The 16,175-nt window shown below is 40.6% G+C and overlaps 1 protein-coding gene across 15 annotated transcripts in view; it reads right to left on the bottom strand.

Moving 5' to 3' along the window:
* Positions 1–16,175, bottom strand: part of rims1a (regulating synaptic membrane exocytosis 1a) — a 120,287-nt gene that overhangs the window by 65,404 nt on the left and 38,708 nt on the right. For all 15 annotated transcript variants that reach the window (XM_085297648.1, XM_085297653.1, XM_085297657.1 and 12 more), the window contains exon 4: positions 15,731–15,742. In XM_085297648.1, coding sequence (XP_085153774.1) covers positions 15,731–15,742 — 12 coding nt within the window. The remainder of the gene's footprint in view (positions 1–15,730; positions 15,743–16,175) is intronic.

Here is a 16,175-nt window from a genome sequence, read left to right as displayed (position 1 = left end):
TTGAATTTTCTTGTTAGCAAGAAATTTAATGTTCACCTTCTAGCTAGCTAGCCTTCCACAAGCTAAGTACTGACACAATGTCACCATAAGCCCACGAACCAATGACTGTAAAATGACTGTACTGTACTTTACAGTCATTGCCACAGACCACACATGCCAATTCTCCCGATTTTTCCAGGCGAATCCCGAATTTCAGTGCCCCTCTTGAAAATCTCCTGGAGTCACTCCCAAATTTCTCCCGATTTTCCACACGGACAACAAAATTGAAAAACCATATCCCAGATTGGCCCAGCCAATTCCAGTTTCCATCAATGGCTAATGCAGCTACTTAGTTTTAATATTACTCTTATTACTCTTTCTGGTTTGCAAAATAAACTTTTAACATATTTTCAGGCGAGAATGTAGCTGTGTAAACTTCAAATATCTGAGCCGGTGAGAACAGCAAACTCCCGGCACATCGTTTTCAAACCCCAGCGGTCTTTCGCTACTCAAGCTAAACATGATATATAAGTCACTGAAATAACTTAAACATGTTATTGTTTGGCTTTTTTCAGTGTATTATTTTTTCGTGAGTAAATCGGTTTGGCTGAGATTAAAGTTATTCGATTAGATTAGATTAAATAAAACGTTATTAATCCCTCGGGAGGGTTCCTCACACAGCTGAATAAACGTCAAACAGAAAACTGATTAAACAGAAGTGTGAGATAGTCAAGAATTTACGCCAGCGTCCAGTTATACTTTAGATAGCAAGGAGCTATGTTTACACATAGCTAACCAGCTAGCTAACCAGTAGGGTTGCCAACCGTCCCTTAAAAAACGGAATCGTCCCGTATTTAGAAACAAAAGTACACGTCCCGTATTGAGCTAATAAGGGACGCACTTTGTCCCGTAATACAGTGAGAATCAAAAGTAGTCTATAACTTTTAATGGAATTAACACTTTGTTTGAAAACATAATTCCCAGCCCCTCTCCTGCTTTGTGACCAATGAGCTGACAGCACACTTATGACAATTCGAGTATGACAATTCAGATTACCGCTCATCTCATTGGTCGAGGAAAGGTCGCTTGCGGAGAAAATACCGGAAGACAACAGATGACCACAACAAGAAGCATGGCCAACAGGGAAACAAACGCCGTCACTGCGGTGCAAGTCTCGGACAACAGTACACCTAAAGCTGGGCAAACACTGTGTGATTTTTTCAGTCACGTTATTCAGCTCCTGCTCAAACTGCACAATTGACTCGCAGGGGTTAGAAGTTGGTAGGTCACGATGCAGGTCTCACACTATACCGCCCGATGCTCTGATGCGACCTGAGTGCTCACACTGTGCGTCCATAAAATGAAGGTTATAACAGAAAATCTGTCGCTCGCTCGCTCTCTCTGTCTTTCACTCACACAGACACGCCACCACCATCAACTTTGCTAAATTGCTTATGAAAAACATTGATCAGGCAGCTGTGATTAAGCAGCAGTGTAGATCCAACTATTTTCACGGTTGTTGTGGTCGTGATAATTTTGTGATGCCACATGGAAAAGGCTCGGATGAGCTTTCCAAAGTTCTACAAGTTGTGCCTCCATCGCTTGTGTCCAGATCACACGCTGCACAGCCGTGCTGCTCGTTCTTTTTTACCGACGTTTACGTGTTTGCGCGTGAGCAGTGTGAGCGCCTGTGGTGACACCCTCACGAGCGATTGATGATCGGGAGCTGGTCGTGAGGTGTTAATCGCTTCTCGTTACCCCACGTATACTACACGATGCACGATGAAGGCCAAAATCGGGCCGATCACCAAATCGGTCGCACGACTCAAAAATCTTCTCAAAATGGGCCAAAAATCGCACAGTGTGAGCCCAGCATCAGAGCAGCAATGTTTGTTGCTCAGAGAAAGAAAAGAAAAAAGGCTGCAAAAGTACGGGGAGGAATGGGAAAAGGAAAACACCTGGCTGGAAAAGTGCACGATAACACCTATAAAGCGCACTGCACTGTGTGCCGGCGCACTTTTTCCATAGGCATGCTTCTAGTGGTGGGCACATGAAGAACATGAGGGGCGTGAAAGCTCGGGGAACCCTTAACCAATTTCTTGTCCACCAGGCCACGGCAGAAGCAGATATGGTATGTAAACATTGGTTTGTTGTTTTTAAACCCTCTGGTTAAGGTTAATATGGGCATGTGCAGTGAATATCAGTGCTATGTGGCCAGAAGTGTGATAATATAATTTATTTTGTGTAATAAACGACTGCAAGGATAGATGATTATAACAAATAGATGACTAATACATAAAAGTAATACATAGATTAATAATGATGATGAGTTAAGATGCGTAATCATGGGAACAAGTGGGTTTACAAACAGGAGCAGCTGATTAGCATTAGAAAAGCTGAAATAATACCTCAACTGAAGCCAATTGTACTAAATGCACTAAATGTGCACTGTTACAAGAATATTTTTCGTTCTATTGCTTTCTATTAATTTATATAATTTTAAGTTAAGCAGGACAGAGTTCTTTTAAAGAAAGATTTACTTATATTCTCAAAAGTTAAGCATGACAGGCTTCTGTTTAAGAAAGAGACCTGTTTTACTGTGTTAATGTTGTCATTTTGAGCTAAAAATAAATGGCTAAATGATCATTTGTTTCCTATATGGTCATATCACAAAGAATATGCATCTGCTTAAATCAAATTCAAGTCAAATGGTTAAAAAATAATTTCACACACAAAAAAAAGAGCTACCACACTGGGAAGGGTGAAGACAACTGGGTGTCCCTTATTTATTTTTCAGGGAGTTGGCAACCCTACTAACCAGCTACCTCGTTAACTATGTCTACACATAGCTAACCAGCTAGCTAACCAGCTACCTCTACTAATAACTAAAGTTGAGCAGACACTAAACAATGAGCTCATTCCTTATCAGTCACACTGCTACATGTCGGCGTCATCAGAATACTGCAGGTTTGTAGCGTGGAAACCGTAGCATTCCTCCCACGTGGGTTTCATATCGACAACCATCCTGACGTACCTGCCTGGCATCGTCCTTGAATTCAGTATCCGATTGTTCAGTCTGACGTCACTAGCCGTGTCTGGGTCTAAACTCCGCTGCAGGTCCATATATCAAACGATCACTGTGGCATTACTGAGAGTTGAAAAACTGTCTAAAGTCTTTCATCTTTAATAAAATGATCAGCGTTCTGCTCTACCAGGTGTAACAATTGAGTTTAACATCCAGGCATCCATGAAAACGGAATTTATGACATTTAACGGAGTTAGAAGTTAGCAGGGAGTTAGCTCGCTAGCTTCTATCTAAATACAATATAGCATGTCCTGACTGCGGGGTTTTGGAAACAAATTAAAACGTACAGCTCTGTTATCACTTCCAGCATAAATGAAGACAGAAAACTAAACAGCAGTGACGTTTGTAGGGTTACTGAAGTTGAGCTACCTGGTATATAATGATGTGCTACGTGACCGCTAGCGACACAGCTATGTTAGCTTAATATAAACAAGCTAACTTTTTTTTCCACTCGATAAAAGTTAACGTGAGTGTTCTCGGTGGTCAGGAACAAATGTAATCGCATGGCAGGATGCTGTAAAAGGACCAAACTTCAGCCAGGAGAACAACTGAGATAATCCATCCACAATACGAGGTTAGTCATTCATATACTGCTGCATGGGCTGGGCTGCAGTTACATCCTAAGGTTTTAAAAACTGAGCTTAAATAAATGATTAGTGGTAATAAAAGCCGAGGGAGGTCAACAGTGATCGCTGACTGTTTTAGGAGCTTTTTGAGATCAAATAGAAGAAAATACATAACATTAAACATGTTAACAACACAAAAGCCATATTAAACGCAGACTACTTTAGACCCGGAAGTAGGATTTGTCGCGTCATCACTGAACAACCGGATAGCTGCTACGTTTTGTTTTTTTGTTTATTATTTCAAGTACAAATAGAAATATGCTAATTAGTGTTGTACAAATTCAAAGGATACAATGAACTGCCAGAAGGAACGCAGAAACAATATAACCATATAAAACAGAGATAATGAATGTTGACATCGAAATAGATGTTCACATGACCAAGATGCAAAATGTGTATGCAAAACGCTATACTTTAGTCCTCCTAAAGTATAGCGTTCCATGTCAGCTATTACTGATACTATATATTTAAATAATAACTACAATTCTTTTCCCCTTTTGACTGAATACTGACTGAATTATCTCTTTAGAAGACAGTTGACTGACACAAACACAATTTTCATTATAAAGTAAAACATGTGAAACAGAGCCACGCTGCAAACAAAACAGATCATTTTCATTGTAAACCAAGCCACAGTTGGCATGTTTCTACATCTACATCATTATGTGGGAATGACATGTTTTCAGAGCACAGTATTCAGAATGACCCCCTGACCCCAACCCTAACCCCCAAACTCTGGCTCTTGGTAATCACATTATGATTACCAAGAGGATTCAGAGTGAAAAGCAATGCATAATGTTGTCTGTGTTATAGTCTGACAATGGTGGCCTGACTTGTAATCTGTATTCAATACTCATCAGGTTATAACATGTCATCACTGACTAAAATTTAGGGAACCTTGTCCTACCCAGCAGGTCTTGATGAAATTAAGAGCCATAATGGATTTTTAGATCTTGCCTGGTATCTAAAATCTACAAAGAAATAAGACGGTTCTTCGCTAAAGAGTTTAATTCTCCACTGTGTTCACCATCCCCTTACTTACTTTCCAAGCTGTCATTTGGAGCAGATCAGGAGCGTGGTTTTATTTGTGCTATGGGAGAACGAACCAAACCCTTCTCTGTGGGTTCAGCACAACATGCAGCACCTCTCATTTCCAGCAAAAACTCAAGCCAAGATCCCAGGAAATCAACAGGTACAAAACCACCGACTGTTGACCAATCAGTTCTCTGGAAAACACCATCAACATTCCAGGAAGAACCCATGGACACCTCGATACACAGATAGTATGAGAGTATACACAGCTTTGTAGGTTCACAGTCATCCACCTCACGGCAGTTGTAAGTGGTTGAGTTGAAGGCAAGTGCACTTTTTTTAGGTTCTTGAAGACATTTCACCTCTCATCTGAAAGGGTTCCTTAGTTCTAACAACTTATTGTAGAAATGAGATATATATATATATATATTCTTTTATATACCTTTCTATAGTTAAATAATCACAGAACAGGTCACCCAATCCTTGTGCTTGACATTATTTCTAATTTACAAGTAAGCCTATTTACCACTTGTTTTTTACTTTTTTCCTTACTTACTCTCAGACTCTTTCACAGTCGCAGAGCGCCCACTGAAAAACACTGAACTACCACTGAAACTTTCTTCCACACCATAACAAAGTATCAAAGCACCACGTACACAACTGTAACTCAAGTAAGACCTCCCTGTTTCTTAATGGCAGAGCAGTAATAACTTACTAACTTAACACAGTCAGTGTTTCTGGCCAGTTTTCCAAAAATAGACTTTGTCATAAACTGTATGAATGATAAATGTGTGTGTATGTGTGTGTATGTGTGTGCGAAAAATTAAACCATGGAGTTAAATTTGCTGGTTGGCTTTAAGAAAAACATGTTTTGGGTTAGTTTCTGAGGCTGGACATCTTCTCTGCCGGTGTACTTCCTCTCTTACGAACACTTGACTCCTGTCTGGAGCGGTTTTCACTCCTATGAGATGTTCTCCACATGATGATACTCCATAACAAATGGCTAGTCTTGTGGAGATATGGAGCTGGTGAGGTGTTCTTTTATGAGAGAGTCACTTAATCCCAGAGTAATCCCTGTATTAGATCACACTCTGATGGAGAAACAATCAGAGAAGAAGGAGGAACTGTTGGCAGGGAGACTCTTACACACACAAAGAAAATATATATAACCGGCTCCTCACAAGAGCAGTGATGCAAACATGCAGATCCAAACGTCTTCTCTTTTTCACACACACACAAATTGCAACAACAGCAGCAACACGTCATGTGACCACAATGAGACCACCACTAACACACCCCCCCCCCCCCCCCCTTTCCCCCTTGAGATGAGTTTGTGAGTGAAGGAATGAGCAAGAGCAGGAGAACAGCCCCTCCACAGATGGAAACTAGGACACCAAACTCCTGTGTGTTTGTTTTGCGTCCTGCTGCATCTGAACGTGTTTGTGCGTGGCCATCTGCGCCAATGTGTTTGCTCCTGTCATCTTTACTCGCACACATGTGTGTGTCTATATATATGCGTTTGGATAACAGTGAATAATCCAGTGATGGAACCTTGAAGTTGGAATGCTGATTGTTTGTTTCATGAAGAAAGGAAGCATCCCCCAGGTCACTGGCAGACCTCTTCAGCACAGATTTAGGCTACGTCCACACTAGCCCGGATAGATTTGAAAACGTCGTTTTCGTCTGAAATCGCTCTGCGTCCACACTAGCGTTTTCAGTCGTTTTCACAGAATGTGCATCCACATTAAAACGGCCAAAACCGCTCACGTTCCAGTCCTGTGAGAATTAAGTATTTGAAGAAAAGCTGTCTGGAGCATGTACAAACGGATCTTAATCTTTTTTAGGGCTGTCAAAATTGAGAGCAATCAAAAGAACTGCTGTATAATGTCCTCTATCTTTGTTTAATTGGTCACATGACTGCATCACATGACTGAAACGCGTCATCATTTTAGAAAGTCTGCGTTTTCGAGTGTCCACACTGCAGCTGGACAGCTCTGTTTTGAAATGTATGCGTTTTCGAGAGCGTTTTCAAAACGCTGCGTTTTTACTTGAGGAAAACGCCGTCTCAGTGTGGACGGGAGGCCAAAACGGAGAGAAAACGATGCGTTAGTGTGGACGTAGCCTTAGGTATGTTACAAGCCTGCCACATGATCAGAAACTTGAAACATTTCAACTCTTTCACAAACATTTCACCTTCAATTATTAAAATTCCATCTGGATATGATAAGTGAAAATTCTATAAGGAGCAGATGTAAACTTTTAAACCCAACCGTAAACAGGTCTCTGGTGACCTGGTAAAAAAAGAAAGAGAGGCTACCTGAGCCAGTCAACATAGTTTAAGTCAGATTTGAGTGAACCAGGAGCTGTAATATTCTGGTCATCCTCCAGTTTATTTCCATCCAGTTTACTAAAAACATGACTCACTGTCATGTTACCCCTGCCAGCCACTATTCTACTAACATCTTCCAATGCCTGCTGCTTAACAGGTGAAACAAATAGCACATTAACATCCAGGGAGGGAAGGGGGAGGAGGGGAGGTAACCAGGAAGTAAGATCAACCAATGACAGCTTGACGTATTGCACTGGCAGCACGCGAGGGCGTCCATAAATCCTGCGGTAAGGATGAAAGACTGCCACAAAGGAGATTAGTGTCCACAGCAGCTAATGAGGCACTATATCAGCACAACCCGGCACCCGCAGCAACACATACAGACATACATTACACACATCTCCATACACGGAAAGCTCACACACTAATAAATGCACTTGCAGGCACCCGAGTATATTGTGTTTGTACTGTAACCCATGAAACAGTGGTCTCACAAGCAAGCACAGAGCATGAGAGGCTGCACGCACTAGTACAGCACAGGTTTAGATACAGGAGCCGGCTTTACCTGCACCTCGTCTCTGTCTCCAACCTAGAAATATTGGGGTTCCACTAAAGTGAGAAAATGATTAAGGACACCGTGCCTTATTGTGGCAGTTAATGTTTGACTGCACGTTGGAACACTTTGTCTCCAGTCACCAACACAGTTTCCACTCACACACTGAGTTGTAGTACTGCAGGTGAGTTTAGTGATGATGCTGTGCTTACCTTTCTTACCACTGTATAAAAAAGGTACGTTTCTAATCTAATCTCTAATCAACACCTGTTAAAGAAGGTTTGCTTACATCAGAAAATGAGTAGCCATTTTCTTAACCCATTATCCAAACAGATTTGCGTTGGGGTCGAAGCCTTTCTCAGCCGATATTTGGCAGGAACCGCAGTGCACCCTGAACAGGCAGTCAGTCACAGAAAACCCACACAGGCACAGAAAGGACATAGTGAAGCAACAAGTTCAAACCCAGAGCCTGAGTGTGAATGGTTGTCTGTCTCTCTGTGTTAGCCCTGACAGACTGCCGACCTGTACCCCGCCTCTTGCCTTATGATAGCTGGGATAGGCTCCAACCCCCTGCGACCCTGATAAGAACAAGTGGACGGATGGAGGAAATAAAGTGAGAGAAAAAGACGTCCACAGTTTAAATCATAAATAATAAGACAAAAAACCTACATTATAAACTAGGACTTTAAAAAAATCTTGAGATGTACTATTCAGCCCTGTTCACTGAAAACACATTAAAGACTTGCGCTTGAGAATCTATGAAATCTGTGCTGTGAACCTATGAAAATCAACTCACCCCTCCCTGGACAGCACCTATTTGACCTCGTGCCCTCTGGTGGGAGGTACAAATGTTTCAAAAGCAGGACAGCCACGCTGAAAAACTGTTTTTTTTCCCCCTTGAGCACTAAGCCCAGTGAGTGGACCCAGTGAGCCACACTTACCATACTTTTATATTTTTGCAAATGAGACATTGGGTCTCAATGGGACTACCTGCATAAATAAAGGACCAACATTATTATGATTCAGGAATGATACTAACATGGGGATATCAGATCGTGTGCTATTTCACAAAACTAAGAATTCTACATAAAGGGGTAACCACTAACCCAAATGCTACCCCTAACCTTCAATGGGCAGGGTTCAAATGGATGTTAAAAGATTAGCCTCAAGCTACAGGATTCATGCCTACTTGCCATAACCAAAACGAAAAGCTTATGAAAGACTAACTTCTAGGCCAGCGTGCATGCTTCAGACATGCTTCAGACATGCTTCAGACAAAAATATCAACTGCTTGCCACTGCTGTTTCTTAAAATGTGTTTGATTAGCAGGAGACTAAAACTACTAAATAAACCCTAGTTCCACAACTAAATAAATCACCTACTGTAAAATCTGATGGATGGTAACAAATTAATCCTCCAAGATCTAAGACACCACTGACGCCAACCCTAAACCCCAAACTCTGGCTCTTGGTAATCACATTATGTCATATTTGTTATTTTAATAATGATTTACCAAGTCTTGGCAATCATGGAACATTGAAAACAATCATTCTAACAGAAGTGCATCAATTGTGCTTTTCTTTAAAATATAGTTAGGGTAGGGTTACAGCTTTCACCAGTGATGACTGAGACTTGAGAGAAAGTTAAAAGAATGAGTAATAAGTAATTACTCATTCCCTAACTTTACTGAACTGACGAAAGATACAGACACTAAAAGCAGCATGAACTGTCCATATATGATTTTTATATGAATAATTTTTTACATTAATTTCTATGAATAATGTGCCTTCCTCAAGTACAAGGTGTCTGTGTATGTGTGAGTGTTTGCTCTTAAGAGTGTGTGCCACACCAACCAGGAGAGAGATGGCCCCCTTAAGGCCAGTCAATGAGAGACGGACGCGGAGACGGACGCAGTTAGCAAGACTGGCGATCAATAGTAATCATGAGGCGCTGTGGCGTTTACAGCGGATGACACATCGCTCCGGCTTTTTCTACTGCACTGCACACCGACACAAAGCAGCACAGAGCCATAATTCCTTGCAAGCCTAGATCAATAGATATACATTTGCACAAGTGTGAGGCACATACTATATTTTGAAGTATCTTGGATTTGATTTTATTTCATAGGATAAGACTAACTTTTTGCCCTAGTGGCCAGCAAATAGAAGTAGAGTTAGCTACATGCTGGCCACTTCACAAACACCGTGATGCTTCAATTAAATCAACACAAGCATGACACAAGCGTGTCTGTGAGCTCATAAACACCACCCTCAGGAAAAGATAAGTGTTACATTATCATGAGGGCAAGATAAACTGAGGTGATGAATGTACATGCTATCAGTCTTAAAGATAAGGCATTGGAGGAGGCTTGAAGGGAGGGGAAATACACTGCTGAAAAAGATTAAAGCAACACTTTAAAAAGCACATCAGATCTAAATGGAAACAAAAAGAAAACATGCTGGATATCTATACCAACAAGGTCTGGGTCATGTGTTAGGAATGAAAGGATGCCACTTGGTTTGATGGAAATGAAAGTGATCAACCTACAGAGGGCTGAATTCAAAGACACCCTGTAAATCAACATGAGAAAAATTCACACAGCAGGTTCTCCGTAGTTTGTATGGACCGTGGATCTGTCCAGGAAAATCTCCTCCCAGATCTGGACCAGGGGAATACTGAGATCCTGGACAGTCTGAGGTAAAACCTGGTGGCTGGATGGAATAAAACATGATTTCACCGAGGTGTTCTACTGGTTCTACAGTTCCTTGATCCTCCAGGAACTCCCTGCATACTCTTGCCACATGAGTTCAGGCATTGTTGTGTGCCAGGAGGAACCAAGTCCCACTGCAATAGCGTCCAAAGATTTCATCCCGATACCTTAATAGATATGACTGCCCAGAACATCACTGACCCACTACCAAAGTGACCATACTGAAGTTATAGACAGTATAACATTCTCCATGAGTTCTCCAGACCCACAGGGCGCAGGTGGAGGCCTGCTGGAGGTCATGTTGTAGCGCTGGCAGTGTGCATTCTGTTCCTCCTTGCATAAAGGAGCAGATACCGGTCCTGATGATGGGTTTCCGCAGCCCTGTCCAGCTCTCCGAGAGTAGAATCTTCACCACATTCTTGAGACTGTGCTGTGAGACACAGCAAACCTTATGGCAATGGTACGTATTGATATGCCATCCTGGAGGAGCTGAACTACCTCTTCAGCCTCTGTAGGTCCAGGTATCATGATCCCTAGCCAAATACAAAACTAATGAAAAACAGTCAGAAATGACGAGGAGGGAGATTGGGGGTTGTCTCATTGTTGCACCTGTTGTATATTTCAGTAATACTAAAGCAGCTGACCCTAACCTTAAGCAATCAGAAACAATTAATGTTAATGGTCATTAACTTCATAATAATTCATAATAATTTAACTCCTAAATGTATTATTAGGAAAAAGGAAGATGTAATGTCTGCATTCTCTCGATTTGCCTTTAGAGTTCTGAAAGTTTTGTATTTCTAAAAATTAACAGCATCTATAGTCTGTAAACATCCCTGCCAGTAATTCTGAATGAGAACTGGTCTAAAAACAGCAATCTACCAGCACCGAGCTGAGTTACAGTCACATAAAACCCACCCCCCCAACAGAAATACAGCCCTGGACATTACAATGAAAGCGAAGAGAGGGAAAAGAGGTGTTTGTGTATTTGTGCATGTGTGACAGTGAAGTAACACAAACAGCTCTTCTGTAGTTCCCCATGAGAGGAAGAATCAAGACTTCAAAAATGGCCCTCTCTGTGAGAAACACTTGGCTTCAGTACAACAACACGCACTCATCTCTCCACTAGAGCACAGGTATCACTGCAGATAATGAGCACTGAATATCATTAGCACAACACGCTAGCCTGCGTGCACCACACGCTTCACATCCCTGTGCCTATTAAAACTTTATTTATCGTTGTATCCATCCATCTACCACACTTCATAACACAACGAATTAAGCAGACACATGTGAGAATGACAGGGAAAAATATAGTGACTATTAGTGTTTTTTTCAGTTTCCTGCTTTATATTACTTTGGACTGTTTAATGAAAAAAGTGTTCTTTTTTTTAACAATGACTTATTGAAAGTGTTCATTTTTAAAAGCATTAGTATTTTTGGTTGCTGTTATGAAACACCAACAACTTTGTGCGGTAAGCGCTGCCAGTTCAAACATGATTGTAGCCAATGTAATACAAAAATGGCAAAGTGGTGTTAAAGCTGTTACGAGAGGAGAATTAAGAGTTGTAAAGAAAAAATGATACAAAAACATCCTGAGTGATAGGGCTGTTCAATATAACGATATATATCGGATGACGATATGAAAACGTCTATCATTTCATTTTACGCTATCATTTGTTCCGTGGTGTCGCAAAATAAACTGTTTACGGAAATATTTTTTATCAATTTGATGGTCACTGTAGTGTTAATTTCTTAAAGTTCTCTCTTTCTCTTATTTTTAATATAGCCACACTACGGAAGGACAAGTGCCTGTTTTTATGCGTTGTCATTAGCAACAACGAAGGTAAAACCATTGCGTGCTCCACTGTCCGCTTATTTACACATAAACCTTTCACAATAAAGCTGAAGATCCTGTTGAGAGTTTTCAAAATAAACTGAATCACGTGAAAGAGTAAGCAGAGTGTGCACGGATGAGAAGCAAAAAAGAGGTGCTAAAAAATAGACCCTAGATTCAAACATTAGAGCGGGCTTTTCCCCGGAGCACACCATGTAATAAATACCCACAAAGAAAATGTCTAAAAATGTATAGTTTCATGCATCGGTCAAAACACTTGACTTCAGGTACACGACCAGCTAAAAAAAAAAAAAGACTTCACGCAAATCAAGTTGCCCGAGATTCAGAGAATTTTCAGAAAATGTAAAATTTTGTGATGTATATCGTTGTTGAGACGATAAATGTCTTATGTCAGAATATTAGATTCTGGTCATATTGCTGAGTGGTTATGGAAACAAAAATTATATTCTATATTTTAAATGTCCTTCCGTTGGCTGCGCCTTCATCACACCATATACCTAGCATCTTCTTCTGTCACGCTAACGTCCTCCTTCACTACACCCATGAACGTCTCTGTGTTCTTCCTCTTTTCCTTCTGCCTGACAGCTCCATATTCAACATCCTAGCAATTCCAAATTTGAAGGAGCGCAAAACATAAAAGTTAAAGATTGTTGTATGCTAGCTAGCTTAATGATTGCAAAATCAATTGGGTATGATTTTAACAGCAAATAAGCAAATGCTGTAGTTAAACAATGGAAAAATGTCAAACTGTTTTAGAAAGGCTGATAAAATCTATGCAGAAATACAATGAGTTGTGTTTACTAACGAAAACCCTGTTACTAGACCTGAATACCAAATAATGGTGAAAAAAATAAATTATAGAAACTAAAAAAGTGAGAAAGTATTTAAAAAAAAACACATTAAAACTTTTTAAATGTATGCCAGTTAAAATCTAAGATGGCAGACTTGCATTCATGCCTGTTATACTTGTTGACTTGTCCACTGCCTGGGGTGCATGCGCAGTTGGTGCATTGTAAAATCTCTACAGCTCAGTTTGCACAATCACAAAAAATTGGCAAGCATGCAGATGTCCAAATGGATCCTCATGCTCACCGTGTGAAGACGAGGTTTATGCGTGGAATCACAGACACTTAAACTGTAATTGAGGTCTTTGTGTTCCCACGAACTGCACTGGGCTGGTGAGGTCATTGTGAGGACACGTCCTGGTCCAAAGAAACTGCAAAATTCAACTAACATGAAAGATCTAGTTCATTCTAAACTACACCCTATAGCGTAGTTCTGATTGACTAAACTGATGGACTGGGAAGGTCATCAGTCATCCAGATCATTGTAGTCTAAGGAGCTTGGAAAGAAAAGTGTCTGGACTTCTTTAAGTTTCTTGAAGACGTTTCACCTCTCACCTGAGAAGCTTCTTCAGCTTCTTGAGTTCTAAGGTCAAATCGTGGAGAGTCCCAGATTTTTAAGCCCTATGGGAGTGTCCCCCAAGAGGGTCATGTACCCCCTATTGATCCTCTGCCTAATCACACAAGCCAAGGTGCGAAAATGGGTGTGGGTCCCAATCAGCCAAGGTATCGAATGAACAATTTTCTGTTTGACCAAAATTCCACAAGGGTAAGGACAAGGAAACATTCTGCCACCTACATCTTCAGGAAACCATCATGACAACAACTAGCACTTCATCATGTGATTTGCCAACAACTAATACTGCTTCTGCCCCTGAGAGCGGCCGTCATGAGCCCTCACGAGCCTGCCACTCCTGCTGGGGGGGCATTTCATATAAAACTGTATTACATCCATGGCATGAAAGATTAATAATAACAATGACAACGGTACAAAATGCATTATATAATAATATGCACTGCCAATTGTCACCTTTGCTCTCTTATAGTTTTTTCAGATTTTTTGTCATTATCTTGAATTGCTAACCAGTCATTGTTTTCTGTGAACTGAAATAAATTCAAGTGTGTGCGACTTCATAGACCAAACATGACCCTGTTTAGAAACACTATTAAAAACATTTATAGTATACTACATAATACATATCATTATATCACTCACAGCAAGAATTATACTTGCCAGTGCTTCAATTTAACTTTGAGTGTTATATTTGAGTGGAGTGGACAAAGCAGGGAGTAACTTTTGGTTCACTGTGCCAGCCAAAATTAAAGTAATTAAATGAATCCATGTCAAGAGTAATTCAAACCTGGTCTAGTATCCGGCTACATAAGGCCTCCATTCAGCCAAAACTTTCCTCTTTAGAGCCAGTGCCTCGCGTACCAAGCTTTAGCAGGGAGTGGGACCACTATGTACAGCACACCAAAGCACTGATGGACACTCGTGGCAATCCAGCCCAGCCAATAAAGATCAAAGTGCTGGTTTGGCAGCTGCCCTAAGGACAGTCAGCCAAGGCCAAGAAAAATTCTAAACCCACACACAACTACACAAGTAGGGGAAGATGTTAAAGGCATCTCTGCCAGGTACGCCTGTCATGCAGTATCATGTTGAACAACCAGGCTTAATGACAATGAGGAAGTTTACAGTAGGGACCAATGCACCGAAACACTCGTGGGTCAGTAATCCCAACATACAAGCCACATATGACAGCCAGTAAGGTGTTAATTAAGCTAGGCTGCACGTTTTGATATGCTTGCATGTACAAAAGTTAGTTGTGGGTTCTTTGGGTCAGTTTTAGTGTCCAACAGGTCAACATTTGCAAAAACTGGGCAATTAAAGCTAGATTTAGAAACGTGGTTGCCCGACAGCTTAGGAGACAACACCAAAGGGTTAACAGACAAACATAAATCAGATACAGTTTTTGCTTTCTGAAATTATTGTAAATCAGTACTATAGCTAGATAGCTAGTGAATATATGCTGAATATGTTGACAGGTGTTCCCAAAAAAGACAAATCCTGCTTTAAAAAGACACCATAAGCTAGCTACAAAGCAAACATGTCACAATCAACAAATGAGAGATGACCAAGGATAGGTAAACAACAACAGACACACCAGCTATTAATACGTAAACACAATATCCATTTCTTGCAAGAATTAGGATTTTGTTAACTACTTGTGAAGATGCTTCCAGTTAACTACTAAATCCCTTTCTAAAAAGATGTATAATAACTAAGCTCTGTCCCACACTGACAATATTACACATCTTAAATGTCAAGATGATGAGTATGTTTCTTTTCTGGGCCTTGTAATCTCCCTATGTTTGCCTAGGACTGCTGCCACTTCCTCCCACATGTTTTCATTTGCAAATCTAAAGTTGTCCATACAGTGTATTGGTCTGTGTGCATCATCTACCTCTGAGGTGGCAGCGTGCATCTGACTGCAAGAATATCATCAAAGCAGATGAGTGTTTTGTTTTAGTCTCGTTATCATGCCATAAATTAAATTGTAATTGTGCTGTATTTATAAGGTAATATTTTCACAATAGAACTAATAGACGCGTGAAGACAGAAGACAGGGTCTGTTTTATGTACATGTATTTTCTTAAAGGTTTTGGTCAGAGTTATGTGCTCCAGAAAAGAGAGAAGAAAAGATGCATCACTCACCACTTTGTCCTCCTGCAGCCCAGTCAGCCATCCATGTATAATGAAAAGAAAGACAGAAAGAATGTGAACAAAAAAATGGTATCTGAAAGCATGGCAATGATCCTACTGTGCAAGCCTGCAAGTCACAAACACTGTCATACGCAGATATTTCAGTTTCCAATAATATTCCCATCACTGAAGATGAATGAAAATGCATTGCCCTTTAAAATTCCTCATTTACATCCACCACAAACACAAATACCTAACAGTTGCTGGCCTACAACAGCACATGAAAAGATTCGTGCATGGTTATAGCCTCCCTAAATTAAAACGGAATGTTTCTGATTTATGAAAATGAGGTTAAAGCAAAACTATAAACCAACTTCAAGCTGAAAGAAGAATACAAAAATCTATCCGCTCTATCCTCAGTTCACAAATATGAACATAATCTATTTCATTGTTTAAA

Source organism: Mchenga conophoros, linkage group LG13 (assembly GCF_057382185.1).
Source record: "Mchenga conophoros isolate Kocher_MC1m ecotype Shallow Benthic linkage group LG13, M_conophoros_male_GT1.1, whole genome shotgun sequence".
In the NCBI taxonomy this organism is placed as follows: Eukaryota; Metazoa; Chordata; class Actinopteri; order Cichliformes; family Cichlidae; genus Mchenga; species Mchenga conophoros.
The sequence above is the reverse complement of the archived record's forward strand: the minus strand, read 5'-3'. Positions and strand labels throughout refer to the sequence as shown.